At 48.7% G+C, this 17,740-nt stretch overlaps 1 protein-coding gene across 1 annotated transcript; it reads right to left on the bottom strand.

The window, feature by feature from the left end:
• Window positions 1–3,286: 3,286 nt before the first annotated feature.
• LIN28A (lin-28 homolog A) lies at window positions 3,287–15,136 on the bottom strand. The gene is made up of 4 exons (XM_059895893.1): window positions 15,106–15,136; window positions 14,458–14,642; window positions 4,242–4,426; window positions 3,287–3,503 (listed from the first exon to the last, which is right to left on the bottom strand). The coding sequence occupies exons 1-4, from the start codon at window positions 15,134–15,136 to the stop codon at window positions 3,287–3,289; spliced, it is 618 nt and encodes a 205-aa protein (XP_059751876.1).
• Window positions 15,137–17,740: the final 2,604 nt, after the last annotated feature.

Raw genomic sequence — 17,740 nt, 5'->3', positions numbered from 1 at the left:
ACTTCTTACCCTTGTTCTGTTCAAGTTTCCTTGTACCTTGTGTGATAGTTGGTATGCCTCCAATCAAGTCTTTCTTTTCTAAACCCTCCTTCCCTTAGGGGGAGCTAGATGTTTAAAAATACCGTGTTCATCAGAAGGCTAGTGAACTTGTTAACATGTGTTTATAGCTGGTCAGTGTATCTCCTCTGGCCTCAATTTCTCCAGTTTCCCGTATTTCCATCCCTGGGTTGCTGAAGGGGGTTAATTAATTAAGATTTGTAAAGGGCTTTGAGGAGCAAGGGACAAAGTATTATTAGGGTCTCATGCCCCAAGCCATGGCCCCATCCTTTCATCCCAGTCAGTGGCACAGGCAACCCCATTCTTATGCATGCCAAGCCTTTAATCCCCTCTTGAATGTGGCAGCTTCCAAGGAAAGGACAAGAGGCCTTAACTAGAAACAAAAATCCACTGTAATGAGGTGAGAAAAAGACTGAACTTTCAAGATTCACTCCTAACAAAATGGCTGAACAGAAAACTTAATGGTTCTTCTTGTGACTTCCGAGTCCCAATCCAAGAAAGTGGAAATAATGGTAGGAAGAAAGCACCTTAAATATCAACCAAGGAGATGACAGTTTCTGTACCAATAAGTCTTTATTCATTGTATTTTCCCAAGGAAAAGAAGGGGAAGGGAAAAGGGTCAGCATGTGTGTTACAAAATGATAGCAAATGGGAAAGGAAGTACCTGGCACAGCAAAATCAACCAACAAATAAACACTGCCCAGATGGGGTCGCCAAAGCCCAAGGGGGCTCAGTCTCCTGCAGTTCAGTAATGAGGGGAAGGGATGAAGAACAGGTACATGCTTTTCTACCCTCCCTCCCTCCCCATAAATTCAAGATTTCACACAAAGCTTTGGTTTCTAGCAGTAAACATGGAGTTACATTCGTCCGTCTCCTATTAAACAATCTTGTGGCCACTTTGACATAAGTTTCTTGCACCTGCATAAAAGTTCCTGAGTGACTTGGCTATACATTCATCTTTCCTTTCGTGGTCTCCCAACCCCACCTTCTACATGGAAGGCCCCCTCGTTGCTCCTCTCTACCCTAGGATTAGAGATTAAAGTAGGTTTTAATCCATCCAAAGACAGCAGTCTGTTTGGCATGAATCAAATCAAGGAATGGTCATGACTCAGGAGATTGAGAACAAGGGATGGTGAGTTCTTAGCTTCTTCAGGATTTTTGCACAAGTCATTTAATCACAGACACCCCACAAATTAAACATATAGGTGTATGGACTATTTCGGGGGGGCACGAAGGGGAAAAGAAGAGGGGGTAGGAATACAGTTTTTAGGACAGAAGATCTTGTTCAAAATAGGAAACAGGGGAGGGGGAACACAAAAGAAAGTGTAGTTCAAGACCTCCCACTTCAAGAAGCGGGGCCCCCAAGTTTATGTTTCAGATCTTTTTGGCTGGTGCAGACCTTTTGTCAAAGATGCTTTGGCTATTTTTCTCAATATAAAAAAGAAGTTTGTAAACAATAAGACCCCAAAAGAACATGGAGAAGACCAACACATTATATTTACACAAACTAGGCCACCTAGCAATCACCAAATCAGCTACTTGTGAAGTCCTACGAAGCCCAGACAAATACAATAACTAGAGGGGGGCAGCAATTGGGGGAGACAAGAACCCAGGATCAGACACACATCACCCAATGCGTTCTATTGCATTTGCCCCGTTACAACACAGTGAGGTAGGTTTGCAGTGATCTCACAGCATGTAAACGAAACCCCCTTTTCTCCTTTAGCTACCATGACACTAATTACTGCTGCAGCAGGGCAGGACACTGGCTCTGGGAACCACAAAGAAGCCATCACTGATGGTCTCTCTGGAAACCAAGGAGGAAAAGTTCAGAATTGTTAAAGATTAAGGATCTTGTCCTTGCTTCATATATCCATCCCTGGGCAGCTCAAGATGGGTACAGAGATATCATTCTTAAAACCTGTCCTTACCAACTCACAGTTTTTACAAAAACACATACAATACACCCTGTTGTGTATGTTAGGCCTAGCCCAATCCAGTGAACGATGGACCTGGTATGTAAAGCGAGTTCTATGCCCTGGGATTAGAGGTCTGGAACAGGAATCCTTTATCACACATACAGATGACCTCTGCCTAATCTTGGCTTCCCCTCTCTGCACCTTTTACCTGGCCCAGCCTCTCCTAACCTCTCTGTACCACCTTTTCCTGTTCAGACCAATTTCCAATCTTTCAGTAGAAGGAGACCAAGTCATGGGGCAATCCAGTTAAAACCTAGTCTCCCATGAAACATTGAAGATGGAGGGGTTTCAAGAGGACACTGTGGCAGAAAAGCCAGCTCTAATTGGCAAAAATGAGGTAGTTCAATAGGCTACACGCTCCAAATAGTTGTTCTCTCTGGTGATAGAGCAACAGAAAGTATTCCCGCTGTGCAGACCCGGAGCTGCTGCCGACTTATCCCTGAGATTGCTCACGTACCTGAGAACACAGTGCAGGAATGAGGGCCTTAGATTAAAATACACAAAAATACAAAACCAGAATATTTATATTATGAAAAAAAAAGTTAAAATGCACAAGATACGTCATTCGCACACAGCTAGTGCACTTGGCATCCTGGAGAAAGTGGGACCCAAGGTACAGTCATCCAAGGGAGCAAATAAATAAAATTGTATTGGCCCAGAATGGGGTGGGAGTGAGCTTAGAAGCAGCAGGTCTGCAGCTGTTCCCTCAACCCCCCTTTTGCCTATCATCACAACCCACTGCTTGGGACAGTTCTGTCAGCACTCTATCCCAGGAGGAGGTTGTGAGGAGACAAGATGTGGAAAACCCTGCCTTACCCCTGAGATATTTCCTCCCACAGAATGTAGTGGCTTGTGGGTTGGGTCCATCAATCTGGTCTCATGCTTAATCTTTTCACTCTGGCACAGGAAATATTATTCCATATCCTTCTTGAAGAGTAAAACAACTTCCCTATCCAGGCCACTTTCAAAAGCTGGAGATTCTGGGGGTGGAGACTCAGATAAAGCATGCAGGAAGGGTTACCCCCCAAAGCCCTCACGTGCATTTGGATAGAGCATGATTGGAGTTTCTTTGCCTCACCCCTTCCCCCCACCAAGAGGGAAGAGGGGGTGACGCTTTGGCCCCCGGCCTGAGATATATGGCAGTGCCAGCTGCCCCTACCCACCCTGCCCCCACTTTCTCCGTTCTGCCGATTGATTCCTGTTCCTCAAAACTTTCTGATCACAAACAGATAGCCCCCACCCACTGTGGCTCAATTCTGGGCCTCTGGGAGCATGGCAGGGCTATGGATCTCTTCTTCCTCCTCCCGAAAGTAGGCTGGCTTTCCCTGTGAGCTGGGAGCTTGCTGGGCCTTCAGTGGACACGAGGCTACCATATGGTTGATGCTCTGGCAGAAGTGGCACTTCTTGGGCTGGGGTGGCAGTTTGCATTCCTTGGCATGATGGTCTAGACCTCCACAGTTGTAGCACCTAGCACCAAGCAAGATGGTAAAGTTGAGAGAAAGGAGTGAGAAGAGACCACAAGCCTTCCTCTGTCTGAGAGAGGACACCTGGGCTCTGGTTCAAGTTGTTACTATACCCACTTCCCTTCCTAGAGACCAATTTCCCCACTTAGAAAAGGAGGAATAGGACTAGATGACTCTGAGTCCTTCCCAGATACGTAATTGTCTAGATGATATCTTCAGATTCATGTCAACTTGAAAATACCAAGAACAGAAATCCTGGACCCCAGTTGGGAACTACCATACCCTTAAAAAGAGTACCTGTCATTCATTAAAAATATAGAAGAAATTAAAGGAGCCAGAATATGTGATCTGTTTGAGCACAGAACTAAGATGGAAGAAACCAGCCATTTGGAGACGTGGTGAAGACGTAACAGGTACAGATACACCATCTTGTCCTGACCACATACACTTTCACATCCATGGTCTCTTTTAGTTCTAAAATAATCATGTGAGGTTAGTATCGTGATCCCCATTTAGCAATCGAGGCTAGAGCTAACAGAACATTAATTACTTGTCAAGTAGAAGAGCTGGGTCATGAAGTACCCTCCTCACATACTGCCCTCTCTTCACCTCCCACATCCAGGGGCCACAGGCTTCCTTTTACCTTTGGCAATCTGGTCCAAGAAAGGGGCAAAATTAGGAGAGTTTTCCTCATCCTCAGCATGTCCCTCCCAACCCACACAAGCTGCCTTGCAATCCATACCTGTCTCCCTTTGATCTGCGTTTCTGCATGTTCTTCCCTTTGGGCCGCCTCTCACTCCCAATACAGAACACCCCACCAGGGCCGGTGACTCGGATAGATTCCAGGCCCTTAGCAGACTTCTTAAAGGTGAACTCTACGGCCTCACCCTCCTTCAGGCTCCGGAAGCCCTCCATGTGCAGCTTACTCTGGGGGAGGGAAGCATGGTAGATTTTAATGTTAGTCTCCATTATTACACCAAAACCAAAAAAACCTGCAGGCACATGTTCCTCTAAGGTTGGAAGAACACTTCCATTTTATCGGTAAAGAAACTGTGACTCAAAGAGTCATCACAATTAAGAACAAAATATCTACATCACATTAGGAACAATCATTAGATAAACAGATGCCATAGCATTTTTTGCAGCTATTCTCAAAGTTCTACGAAAAATAAAACAGAAGAAAAATTCTTGAACATAGCATTTATAAGAAATCAACCAATGTAAAATTGTAAAATATAAAGTAACAGGCCTGGGGCTTCCCTGGTGGTGAAGTGGTTAAGAATCCGCCTGCCAATGCAGGGGACACGGGTTCGAGCCCTGGTCCGGGAAGATCCCACATGCCGCGGAGCAACTAAGCCCGTGCGCCACAACTACTGACCCTGTGCTCTAGAGCCCGTGAGCCACAGCCCGTGCGCCACAACTACTGACCCTGTGCTCTAGAGCCCGTGAGCCACAACTACTGAGCCTGTGCTCTAGAGCCGGTGAGTGACAACTACTGAGCCCGCATGCATAGAATCCGTGCTCCGCAACAAGAGAAGCCACCTCAATGAGAAGCCCGAGCACCACAAGGAAGAGTAGCCCTGCTCGCTGCAACTAGAGAAAGCCCACATGCAGCAGCGAAGACCCAAATGCAGCCAAAATTAAATAAAAATAAATAAATATAAATAAAAATAAAAAACAAATAAAGTAACAGGCCTATACACTTAAAAAATGTCAGTCATGAAAGACAAACCCCAGAGAAGTAAAGAAACTGAATGCAACACATGATTCTGGACTGGATCTTAGAACAGGAAAAAATATTAGAACAACTGACAAAATTTGCATATGGAATGTAGATAAATGTTTCAATGTTAAGTTCCCCAATTTTGATCATTGTACTGAGATTAGGTAAGAGAATGGCCCTATTTTAGAAAAAAACACACTGAAATATTTAGTTAAAGATGCTTGATATCTGTCTGTCTATCTGTACAAAGAAAAAGAATAATAAAGCAAATGGGACAAAATATTAAGGACTGATAACTCTGGGTAAAGGTTATATGGGAGTTTTTAGTACTATTCTCGCAACCTTTTCCCAAGTTTGAAATTATATCAAAACAATGTTTCTGAAAGTTGAAGGGAAAAGACAGTATGACCCAAGCAGACAGATCAGTGGATTAGAAGGGAAAGTCTACTGGGAGATCCAAGATTAAGTGGAGAAATCAACAGGTGAGGAAAACAATTCCATAAATACTATTGAGAAAACAGTTATCCATTTGAAAATGAAGCCAGAAATCTACATTTTGCATCATATGTATGGAAAACATATTTCGGAAGAATTAAATATCTCAGTGTTAAGAGGAAAAAACTTTGAGACAATTTTTTAAAAAATCAACTACAAAAAGCTACATAAGTCAGTAAGAAAAAAGAATCACAGAACAGAATATAAGCAGGTAATTTGCAGGAGGGCTTAGCATGACACATACGTTCAGTATCTCACTCGTTCAAAAAAACAACAGGAAACAAAAATACCATGAAGCCATTAAAAAGAATGTAAAGTTGTAAAGTCCCTGTTTTGTTCGCTGCTGCATTTTGACACCTAAATAATGCCTAGCACATTTTGGATGAATGAACAAGGAGGTAGGTTTTAATTATTTAACTTGGGAAGATGAGCAAATTGTTAAAGGAAAGGACTTCGAATAATGTGTGGAACAATCTCACTAAAACACTGCATATTTGAACCAAAAAAAAAGGAGTTATTCACACAGCTAGTTGAGTGGCAAAACCAGGATCAGAAGAACCCAGGGTTTCCGATTTGAAGCTAACAGTCCATTTCACCTTGCCACTTACTGCGTCAACAACACATTAGTGGAGTGACAGCCTCTCCCAGACCCTGCCCAGAATAGGCTTCATTATAGATAGCTTCCAAAACAACCAAAGAGCATGTCAAATATGTCAACAAGGTGCAGTCCTCATTGAAAATGCGGTTCAGAAGCAAAAGGGATCATCGTGCACCCAGTCCTGGCTTGAGGCATGTCATGCTGCTGGTGGCAGTGACGGGGCAGGGTGGATATTTCAAACTGGGACTTAGGTGAAACATGCTCTTTTGCCAGATGCGATCCCCAATTCCTCAGTCATTTACATTTTTGTTTTAATTTAGATGGTACTGCTTAAGACAAAACTTCCATTGAGGTAATTGGTTAAGAGCATAGGCTCAGGTGCCAGACGCATGGTTCATGAAATGCTGTTTCTACCAATTTCCAGCATCATGTGTGACCTTGGTCAGTCACTCACCTCTGGGCCTCAGAGCCTTCAGAGAACAAGATAAAAACCTACCTTAGGGTTTTTTTTTTTTTTTTGGTTGCACTGGGTCCTAGTTGTGGCAGGCGGGCTCCTCAGTTGTGGCCCGCCGGCTCCCCAGTTGCAGCACCGCGCGGGCTCCCCAGTAGCGGCAGGCAGGCCCCCTTGGCTGCGGCTCCAGGGTTCCTTAGCTGTGGCATGCGAACTCTCAGTTGCAGCATGCATGTGGGATCTAGTTCTGAGATCAGGGATCGAAGCTGGTCCTATTGCACTGGGAGCGCGGAGTCCCATCCACTGCGCCACAGGGAAGTCCCTACCTAAGATTTTCATGAAGATTACATGGGTAGGGAAACATCAAGAATATATGCTCAATAAATATCAGTGAAATATTCCAAAGGTTGGGGATCCTTTCTTCTTATTCCCACAGGAACAGCCAGAAATGTGATGACTCCCTCCACCAATCTTGATGTGGAGCATTAAAGCAGAAAATAAAAACATTGCAGAAAGGTGAAATCTCTTTCCCTCTCCCTGTTGTATAACAACCACACTGAATTTGATGTTAAATCTGACTTGTCTCTTATTGAGCTGGGACAAGCCAGTGAGTCAGGAAGTGCTGGAGGAGCCAGACCAAGAGCATTCTTGACCCAGGCAAACCCAGCTTTTCCCATTTGCCTAGTGGGCTCTTAGGCTGGAACACTCCCAGTCCTCGCTGTGATTCAGCAGATAGATAAGTGACTAAGAGCCAGGGTTTAGAGTCTGACAGCCTGTCCCCGCTTTCTGTGCTACCCTACAAAATGGAGTAAATAATAATTTTATGGTGGTGCTGTGAGGGTTTATGCATGAACCGTAGTTAACACATAGCCTGCCACACATAAATCCTGAGTGGCAATTATCATCAACCTCTTCAGACTGGATGAGGGTGTGGTAACAGTGAGAAAGAAGTGTCAAGAGACTGGGAATTTTAACTCTAGTTTTTATCACTAACTGGCAGTGGAAACTCAGAAAAACATCCCCTCTCTGAGCTCCAGTTTACTGAGGACAACTCTCCGCCATCCACACCTCCTAGACTTACTATGAGAACCAGAGGATAATATAAATGGGGACATATGAAATTGACCAGCCCTCTCAGCTCACCCACTCCATCACTGGAGGATTTGAGGTCTGCTTAAGACTTTAAAAGAGTGAAAAAAAACCAAAAACAAAACCAAAAAACCCCCAACCCTGCAGGCACCTCACCATAACCGGTCAAGATTTAGACTGGTGGTCTCCAGGGGTGGCTCCCGGGGGGGGGGGGGGGGGCCTACCCCGCCCCTTTCTAAAACACATAGTTTGAATTCCTCTCTTATCAGGTAGGTAATCGGCGTGCAGCCCCACGGAGCCTGCCTCACAGGGCCTGCATCGGAAAGGAGCCTGAAATTCTTGCTATCACCCCACCCCACCCCCAGCCACACACAAAGCGGGGCCCTGGCCCCGCCCCTCTCTCCATCCCCTCCAAAAAGAAAAGACCTGGGGGGGAGGGGCAAGGCTTGAGCTCCCCCAATAGAGCCCAGCTCCGGGGAAACAAAGAGTTGACACTGGCTGGTTCTGGTGGTCAGATTCCTGGAGTTCCAGAGGCTGCAGATTCCCCCCTGACTCCCCCCCACCCCACATTCACCGCATTCATCAGTTCCTTCCTTCCTCTCCACATAGGGGTTATGGTCACGGTGAGAGAAACGGATACAGAGACACCTTTCTTCCCCAGTCAAGCTTGCTGGTCTGCCAAAGTCACCGCCGCCAACAGCCATCTTTCCTTCTGACCTGCCCTCCCACCCTTCCAGGGCCTTCAGTCAAACCTTTTACTCAGGGACCTAATTAGGGTTATTTATTCAGATAAATTATATTAAAGGTGGGAGGGAGGCAGGCCTCCCATCTTCCTTTCCCAATTTGTTAGAGGTAGGAGGGTGGGCAGCCTATAGTGGGGAGAGAGGGGAAGATGGCAGTTAATCAGACAGAAAACAGTTACAGGAGGCATTTCTCTTTTTTTGGATGGCAGGGAAGGACTTGGGCCAGTTACAGTACTTAGGCCTCCTGCTCCCCTAATACCTCACCACTGCCTACGCTAAGCTTCCCCCACGTCAAGTATTATGCCTTTATAACTTAGAGATAGAAGGGACCTTAGGGGTCACTCAGGGCACGTGGAGTAAAAAGCTCACAGGAACCCAAGTTTCCCTCAACTTGCTCTATGAAATTTGGATAAATAAGTTCTGGTTTCTATAATCATCTGTAAAAGCAGGGGATCAGACTTGATCAAAGCTTGGGTTTCTGGCTTTTCTGCAATACCCAGGGCCATTCCAGCTCAAGACTACCTAGTGCATGTTTATACCCTCAGTTCTAGGTGCCTAGCAGTGCACAAACATTTGTAGAAGAAACTAAGTTCTCTACTATCTAAAATGACTAATATTTAATTTTATTATAAATATTTACTATAGGCTAAGCAGTGTTTTAAGCACTTTACATGTTGTAACACATGTGACCCTCATACCAAGCCTGTGAGGTAGACCTTATCATGCCCCCTGTGTTACAGGTGAGGTCACAGAGGCAGAGGGGTGAAGCACCTTGCCCAAATTTATAGTGTGAGAGCCCCGAGCTGATTGCAACTAGCCTCACTCTATATCCAGCACTATGCAATATAATGCAAGACGCACAGCCGTTTAAAAACTTTCTAACAGCCACAATGAAAAAGTAAAAAGCAGCAGGTGAAAGTAATTTTAATGACTTGGTCCCAAGGTGTCCTCGCAGTTCAACCCAAGCGTCATTCCTGACGGTAGGGTTTGGAAGGAGCTAGGAAACCAATGGGTTCTATTAGAAGCAGTTTATTTTGATGATGTGTGTGTCAGGGAGGGTCGGGGAAAGAGATCCGTGCAGAACCAAAGGCTGTGAGCATACAACCCCACACACATCACCTCTGCTCAGACACACGGCCAGGACCACCAGCTCCAGCCTGGAGTTCTCCACCAGATGGTGCTGCTCGTCAGCCAGTCTGCACAAAGGCAGCCAGAGGGAGACCGGAGCAGAAGAGAGGAAGGAGCTGCGCGGTTCTCAACTCTGCACACAAGTGTTCACCTAGATTGATCTTCCCAGCTCCTTAGGGTGGGCATCTTCTCCTTGGTCCTTAGGAAAATGGAGTCGCAAGGAGACTGAATTCTGATGAGGACCCATCCCAGGGAAGGTCCCCACCCCACCTCCTACCCACCTACCCATGGAGTGAAGAAAGGGTCCGGGAGTTTCAAACCAGTAACACAGTTGTTGTTCTGCTCTGTTGACAAAAGCCATTTACCCTCCTTTCCAGTCTGAATTAAGTTAACTCCAAGCTGCCTCTGTACTAAGTGCGTACCATTCTTGAAAGTTTTCTCCTCCTCCCCCCCCACCTCCTTTGACCTCCCAGATTTAACACTGATAGTAATTGCTATTCTTGCCTGCAGGAAGAAAGGAGGGGTGATTTGCCTAGGGCTGTTTCTCAGAAAAAAAAAAAAAGCACCAGCAAATTCCAATAGGCTAAGGAGTATGATAGTTTGATTAGGAGTGTTCCAGAAACAACCTTGCCCTTGAGAAAATCACTGAAAACCACTTGTATGGCAAGCTTGTGGTGTCACCAACCACAAGCTTTGCTCATGATGGTGGCACAGCCTTTACTTGGGACACTGTCTAGAAAGCCTGTCTCTTCAGAAAGAGAAGGACCCAAGAAGATCCCATAATGCTCAAACCAACTCATGTGCTTCTCTGCCAACTTCCTGAAAAAATCCACTCATTTAAAAAATAGTTTCCTATTAAGATGGAAATGAAATAACTAATTAATGAATGACCCATCACACCCGTGCCTCCAATATCCTATCGGGAGCTCAACTGCGATCCATTGACATTCACTCTACAAGCTTTCATGGTGTTTCTACTGAGTGCCAGGCCCTAATCAGGCCCTAGTCCAGAAAGAGACAGCAACTATCAGTTAACATTCCCTCCCTACCTCCAGCCTTTTTTGTCTGGAGGAAGACTTCTGCTGACAAGCACCCCCCAACTGTTAGTGTACTCCTGATTCCTCAGGGGACCCATATTCATTTCTTCAGCCCACCAAGTGCCTACTAGAAAACTAACCAGACTGCTAGTCTCTCTCTTCAAAGAGTTTACAGGTTAGAGGAGGGGTTAAGATAAGTACATCAAAAAACGAAACATAAGGTGGGTAATCAGACGCACTAGTAAGGTTATAAACCAGGTGGGAAAGATCCCTTTACATTCTCCCTGCCCCCAAACCCAAGAGCCCTACTCTAGACAGGCCTGCGGTTGCTCTCACCACCGCCCCCACCTCACCAACCCCCCCACCTCCGCTCATCCTTTTCAGAAAAAGCAGGCCACGTGGCTTCAGCAGTTTCTTGGTATTGGAAATTTCTTCTCCTAACCCAAACTTGGTCCCTCGGTCAAATTTGGGCTCTTCTTTTGCCTCCAAGCCTTGTAATACAGCATTTTAGCCAGAAAGCCATTTTAAACAGACTTGGGTTCCAAAGAGCTGTGGGAGAAAGCAGGGGACCTTTTCCTCATTTTCAAATTTCTACAAATCTAGGGGGTTTGGGAGTTGAGCCACAGGAAAACATGAGGTAAGCCAAACTCTTAAAATGGCCACAGAGAATTGAGAATTCTTGGTGAACCTCAGGAGACCAGGAGACAGTAGTTAGCTCTTTCTTGTTCCACCTTGCGATGTATAACTGTTTTTCAACTGGGGGTGAGTTTGCCTCCCAGGGGGCATTTGGCTATATCTGGAGACATTTTTGGTTGTCACAACTGAGGGATGCCCGTAATGAGAAATTATCCTGCTCAAAACATGTCAATAGTGCTGAGGTTGAGAAACCTTGATTTAAGGGCTGGCCACCTGTCATTATTATGATTCTTAAATTCCCCCAAATTCAGGGACAGGAAGAGAGTTCTAGCATAAGACCTGAGGCTGAGTAAAAGGGTTGTTACAGAAGTCTCTTTGCTTTATGGGTTTTATTTACTCATTTTTTTAAAAAGCTAAAGGTAGGTTTTCTTTCCCACTCATCCACCCCTGTGGGGCACTTTGTGTTTGACAAGGAGTGTAAGAATAGTGAACAGTGTGTTGGGAACCAAATAGGCCCAACCTTGGAAGGGAAAAGAAAATGTTTAATTGCTCCCCCCTCCTCTTTCCTTAGGAAAGGAGCTCCCTGATCCCCTCCCTTAGCAGATGTTATCTTAGGACAATTATCCTGCTCACCACCCACCCCGCAATTCTAAGGTACCCACCACCAGCAGCCAAAGGAGAGGTTTTCTTGTTAAAGAGAAATGTCTTACTCTCTCTCCACTTTGGGAACACTCCCCTCCCCCAGGAGGATTTTTAAGGATTGTCCTGCATCTACCTAATTCCTCTATATTAGATCCCCAGGGAGAGATTTCAAATTTCTCAAGTGCAGGACTGCAATCACTAGGCTAACTGCTATGGTAGGGTTTGAGGATCAACCTAAGCCCCAGCAGTGCACAATCTAAAGACAGAGCTACCAGGTAAGGCTCAGGGAATTTCCACCATTGTCCTCTGTGACTGTTAGTAGGGGGTGTTAGGGAGACAAATTCTTGATTCCTTATCTCAGCTCAACTCCTTCTGATAACTTATTCAACTGTGGAACGTCCCTGTACATTCCAAGACCCCAAAGTCCAGTTATCTCCCAGCAAACCCACCTGAAATAACGTGGTATGGGCTCCACTCCCCAAACCAGAAGGTCCCTGCTTTCCTTTATGCCCTCCAATATTTCCCAGCTGCTTTCAATCCTAAGGGTAAGTGGGCTGAGGCACAGATCCATTTGCTCAGGAAAACCTTCCTTGGGAGTTGGATATCACCAAAGAACCTCAGAGGGGCTACATTCCCCTCCGTCCTTCCCTATTCAACAGCCTTTGGAAGGGAGGCAAGAAAACGTTGGGTTTGACTCTTTTATTCCAAGCCTTCCAAAGTTGGGGAAGCTGTCCAGTCATCTCCAGACCAGGAGAGATTTTAATCTCTTTGTGATCAGATAATTGGGAGAGTGGGGGAGCTGGCCACCCCGCTGAGGAGGGCCATTCAAAGCTGGTTCCTGTAATAAAGTGATTTAATAGATCTAAAGAGGCCAATTCCCTTCTTTCTCCCACAATTACTTCCTGTGGGTTATCATTCACATATGTAAATGAGACAGGGAAGGGGGCAAAGCCACCAGCCAGAATTAGTTGTCTGATGGGGAGGGGGTAAAGTTGGGGGTGGAGGAACTGGGTGAAGCAAGGGGGTAGCCAAGCATTCTGCTGCCGACCCTTCTGGAAAGATGTTCTAGTAGCCCAGTGACCCCAACATTAACTGGTGGGCCCCCATCTCCCCATATCCTCTACCTCTCCTGTTCCCCCCATTCTGTGTCCTCGTTGAGGGCCATGCTCAGAGACTTCCCTGCTGCCTCCAACTACTCCACCCAGCATCTCCACCCCTCCCCCTCCAGAATACCATCCCTCAGGCTCCAACCCTTAATCCCCACATCCTCCTTTCCCCTCCCCCACTGCTCCTAAAGCCAACCTCTCCGAAGTAACCCCTCCATGCCCGGCCTGGGTGTCAACCTACTGTGCCTGGGATTAGCAATTTCTTCTCAGGTCCAGCCCCAAACCTCCAAAGGTGGAGGGAACACAAGCAACAACTTCCTTTACGTGGTTGTTATGTGTGGCTTGTGCCCAGGACCACAGAAATGCTTCTAAGATATTCAGGAAGGGGTGGCCTGGGAGGAGGGAAACCTGAAGTCTCTGGTTCCTTGTTTGAGGCTGGGAATGTTAGGACAGCAATCAATGGCTGTCTGGGGCCATAAATGCCAAGCTGAGGAGAATAGGTCCAGAGGCTAGCCTCCCTCCACCCTCTGCCCTGCGACACTGAATTTCACCCCCACTGTGCTGCCTTGCTTTAACTGAGAACTTGGGGTTGCAATCTAACTCCCTCCGAGCCTGGCCCAGGAATCTAAGGCCTGGGCTCCTTGGGTTTTCTTTCCTGATAGGAAATGAACAGCAAAAGCCCAGCTAGTGAACCATGTGCCTGAGACTGTGTTCTTGAGGAACTTTCAAGCCCCCAGAGACATCCTTCAAGGATTTGCCAAACCCACCCAGGCCCCAGAGCTTGAGTTTTGGGTGACCACGTGGGTGAGGAGACCCCGCTGACTTCTCAGCTTTACTCCGTTGGGTCCCAAAGTGGTTTCCTTCCCTCTCTCCAGGCCGGGAGCTCCATTCACACCATAGTGAAAGGCGCGGGCGCTCAGGGCTCTGCTCTGACCGGGCATGTGCTTCCCTGGCCCGCCTGCTCGCCCTCCCCCCACTGGCAAGCACAATACAACCTTAGTTCTGCCACATGGGGTCATCTCCCTGCCCCCTGCCCCCTGCCCCCTGCCCAGGGGAAAGAGGTAACAGACACGTGGTAAAACCGGAGGGGTTCCCGGAGGGGGGTAGGGGTGCTGATACTCGGCTCTGCCCCCAGCTCTCGTCCCGCTGGAGTTAAAGGGGACTCAGAACTGGGGTGCCACGGCAAAGATGGGAGCGCACAATGAGGGCCCTTGATCTCCCTCAACCCAACAGCCGAGGCCGTCCGCCCACCCTTGGATCCGCGCGCCAACATCCCCTTCCCGCGGCAAAGTTACCGGGATCGGTCTCACCTGGTGCACAAAGACATCCACCGGGGGGTCGAGTGCGACCCCGGCGCGGGCAGTCATGGACAGGAAGCCGAATCCCATGCGCACGTTGAACCACTTACAGATGCCGGCGCCGTGCAGCAGCTGCGGCTCCTCGGCCGCCCGGGCCGCGTCCTCCTGCGCCTCCTCCGGCGCCTTGGCGCCGCCACCTGGAGATTGGGAGGGCGCTCAGCTGGGGGGCCACGGAATTGGAGGACCCCACCAGAGACCCGGCAAGGAGACCCGAGTGTGCAGCCCGCGGGTGGACACCCAGGGCGCTGCAGCTACCAAGCTGCCGGCGAGAAAATACCTGTCCCGGCTGCCTCCCGCGCTCCCCAAGCTTAAACTGAGGCCAGTGGTGCCCCGAAAGTTTTGCTCATCTTCCCACAACACGTTGCCCGGGAACAGACGGCCAGACAGGCCCCTCCTCTTCTCTCCCCCGCCCCCGTAGCTTCAGCTTGCACGCCACTGGGACACCAGGGTTCCTTGCTCCAGAGATCGCCCCCTGAAACAGGAGGCCGCAGACTTGGGGTCCTTCGGCTAGCCTGGGGGACACTTCCCCCACCTCCCTTTTATGTGGCTTCTGGGCGCCCCTGCAGCCTAAGTTGTCCCCAATAAGTCCCGAGGTCGAACCTGCAAACTGCTGGTTTGACACAGAGCCCATGGTAGTCGGCTGAGCCCGCGGCCCCGGGCCCCAGGTCGGCCGGCTGCTGGCCCCAGAGAAGTCCGGAGGCAAAGGGGTGGCTCGGAGAAGAGGCTGCTACATCTTCCCCAGCACAATAGCGGTGGGAGGGCCCACGGCTTTTCAAAGGCTCCCAAATTCTAAAAGACAATGACCCAACCCCCCGCGGGCAGCCCCCCTCCCCTCCCCTCCCTCTCCTCTCCCCTCCCTTTCCCTCCGGCTCCAGCTCCGGCCCCCACCCCCCACCCCCGCCCCATCGGTCTCTGACACCTCTGGGGTGTCCCTTCTCAGAACCTTGAGGTTTGACACCCCCCCGCCCACCCCCCACATCTGGAGATTGGGGCCGTCAATCCTAGAAGTCTTGAGTACCCGGGAATTGGGGATCCTGCGCTTTAAGGACTCATTGGGGGTCCCCAAAGCAGCATACAGGTGGGGGGCCTGTGTGTGGGGGGGTAGTTTTAAAGCCACGTGACTGCTCCCACACACACTCCCACACCACCCCCACCCCCCTTGCAGATAATTATACATTCCAGAGAGTTGGGGGAGGGAGGTGTGAGCCTGGCAGCGCTGGCCAATCAGAGACACAAACCACCTGTCAAGGGAGAAATGGATGAGCCCTCCCCCTCCCCCAGCCCTTGAGCGCCCCTCCCCCTCCCTTCCCCTTCAGGCCTCAGAGCTGACCCGGCAGCTCAGCGCTGACCCGCTCTCACCCCCACCCCCGTGTGCTTAGATAGACCTGGAGTTCAGGACACTAGGAAGCCTAGGATGGGGAAGCAGGGGGGAGGTTGGAGACCCAACAGGGCTGATCTCCACTCCTGACCTAGGTGCAGCCTCTCAAAGTCTGTCTCTGACTAACTGAATGTCTCTGCCTCCCTGTGTTTCCGACTGAGTTTTTCTGGATCTCTCAAAGCGCTCCTAAATTGATTCTGTGTAAAGAATCCTTCCTTGTTTCCTGTGTCTAAAACTGACCCCACGTGGAGTTCCCTGAGAGAACAGGAGGAACCCAAAGAGGCTTGAAGGGTGTTCCTCTCTCCACCAGCTGCCCTCATCCTGCCCCCATTCCCATCCCATGCCTATCCGTTGCTGGGATCCCGACACTCTCAGGTTCCAGACCCTCCTCGTTTGAGCCCCATCCTGAAGTGCGCTCTCTTCCCCATCGTGAGGTTGGTGGGGGAACTGGAGTAGGGGCTCTCCTCATTTGAAGAGTTAGCCTCCCCTTCTAGAAGATAAAGAGGGTTGGCCAGGGGGGTGACTAGTGCCCTGGTCGGAGATGGACAATGGCCCGGGGCTCAGTGCACGGCCCTGGCCCTGCCCCTTCACTTCCGGTGCTCAGTTCAAACTGGACAATGCCAGCTCCGGCCAGTTCCCCTCCCCCACTGCTACAACCCATTTAAAGGGACAGAGCCTGCTTTCGTGGGCATCCGCTCGCTCGGAATTCAGTCATCTCCACTAAGTGTGCAGGAAGCTCTCGTGCTTCTCACCCTGCGCCCGCGCGCGCGCACGTGTGTGTGGGTGTGTGCGCGCGCGCGCGCACGTGTATACTTGAGAAACGGAGAACGGGGATGAGTGGGGGTAGGGAATGGGAAGATGGGGAGGAGAGCAAGGGGCTGCGAAGAGATTATTTCTCTCTCTTTCCTGCCAGGAGTGTTCTCCAAGAGACTAAAACTTCAGTATGAGATGGGGGATAGGACTTTGGGATAAAAAGGACAACAGTGGCCCTTTGCTACTCAGCCTAAAAAAATACAAATCATTAAAAAATATCACTAACAATGCCACACTCCCATCTGAGGACCCTGATTTAGATCTTCCAAGAGTTGTGAGAGTACATCAGCCAAAGTCATTTTTTATATATATAATACTTCTCACCCAAGTCTTATCTCCTCCCGTTACCAACCCCCTGAAAATATACTCACTCTCTGTACCCCTGTTCCTAAGATTCAGGAGCAAGTGACTGAGGTCTCGCTGAAGAAAAGAGAGAATAAGGGAATTTAGCGCTGCTTTCCCTTGGTCTGCTCTCAAGTCACACTTGTTCCCGGCAGGCTCGACCAGCTTCTCTGTCCAGGGTCCTGAAGGCGCCTGGAGCTCTGTCCATGGTACTGAATAGAGACCCGCTCTCCTGGATCCCAGCTCCCAGCTTTGAGAATGCCTTCTTGAGTTCTCACCTCCAAGTCCTTCCCAGAAAGCCTAGTTCGTCTCAACTCCCCAGTGACCCTGACACTTTTGAGACGAAGGAACAGACTTTTCTGAACGCTAAAGAGAGGGCATTTCCAGACGTACATGAATCTGTGAGAGCAGTGCAAGTATCTCAAGCTCCCCTTCAGAAAAATGGGTATAACGATGCAAGTAGCCATAGAGAGTGAGGAAAGAGGAAATAATATATTTTTTTAAAATGTATTTATTTATTTATTTTAGCTGTGTTGGGTCTTCATTTCTGTGCGAGGGCTTTCTCTAGTTGCGGCAAGCAGGGGTCACTCTTCATTGCGGTGCGCGGGCCTCTCACTATCGCGGCCTCTCCTGTTGCGGAGCACAGGCTCCAGACGCGCAGGCTCAGTAGTTGTGGCTCACGGGCCCAGTTGCTCCGCGGCA

The sequence above is a fragment of the Balaenoptera ricei genome, chromosome 1 (genome assembly GCF_028023285.1).
Source record: "Balaenoptera ricei isolate mBalRic1 chromosome 1, mBalRic1.hap2, whole genome shotgun sequence".
Taxonomy (NCBI): Eukaryota; Metazoa; Chordata; class Mammalia; order Artiodactyla; family Balaenopteridae; genus Balaenoptera; species Balaenoptera ricei.
This window is presented reverse-complemented; position numbering and strand designations above follow the sequence as displayed.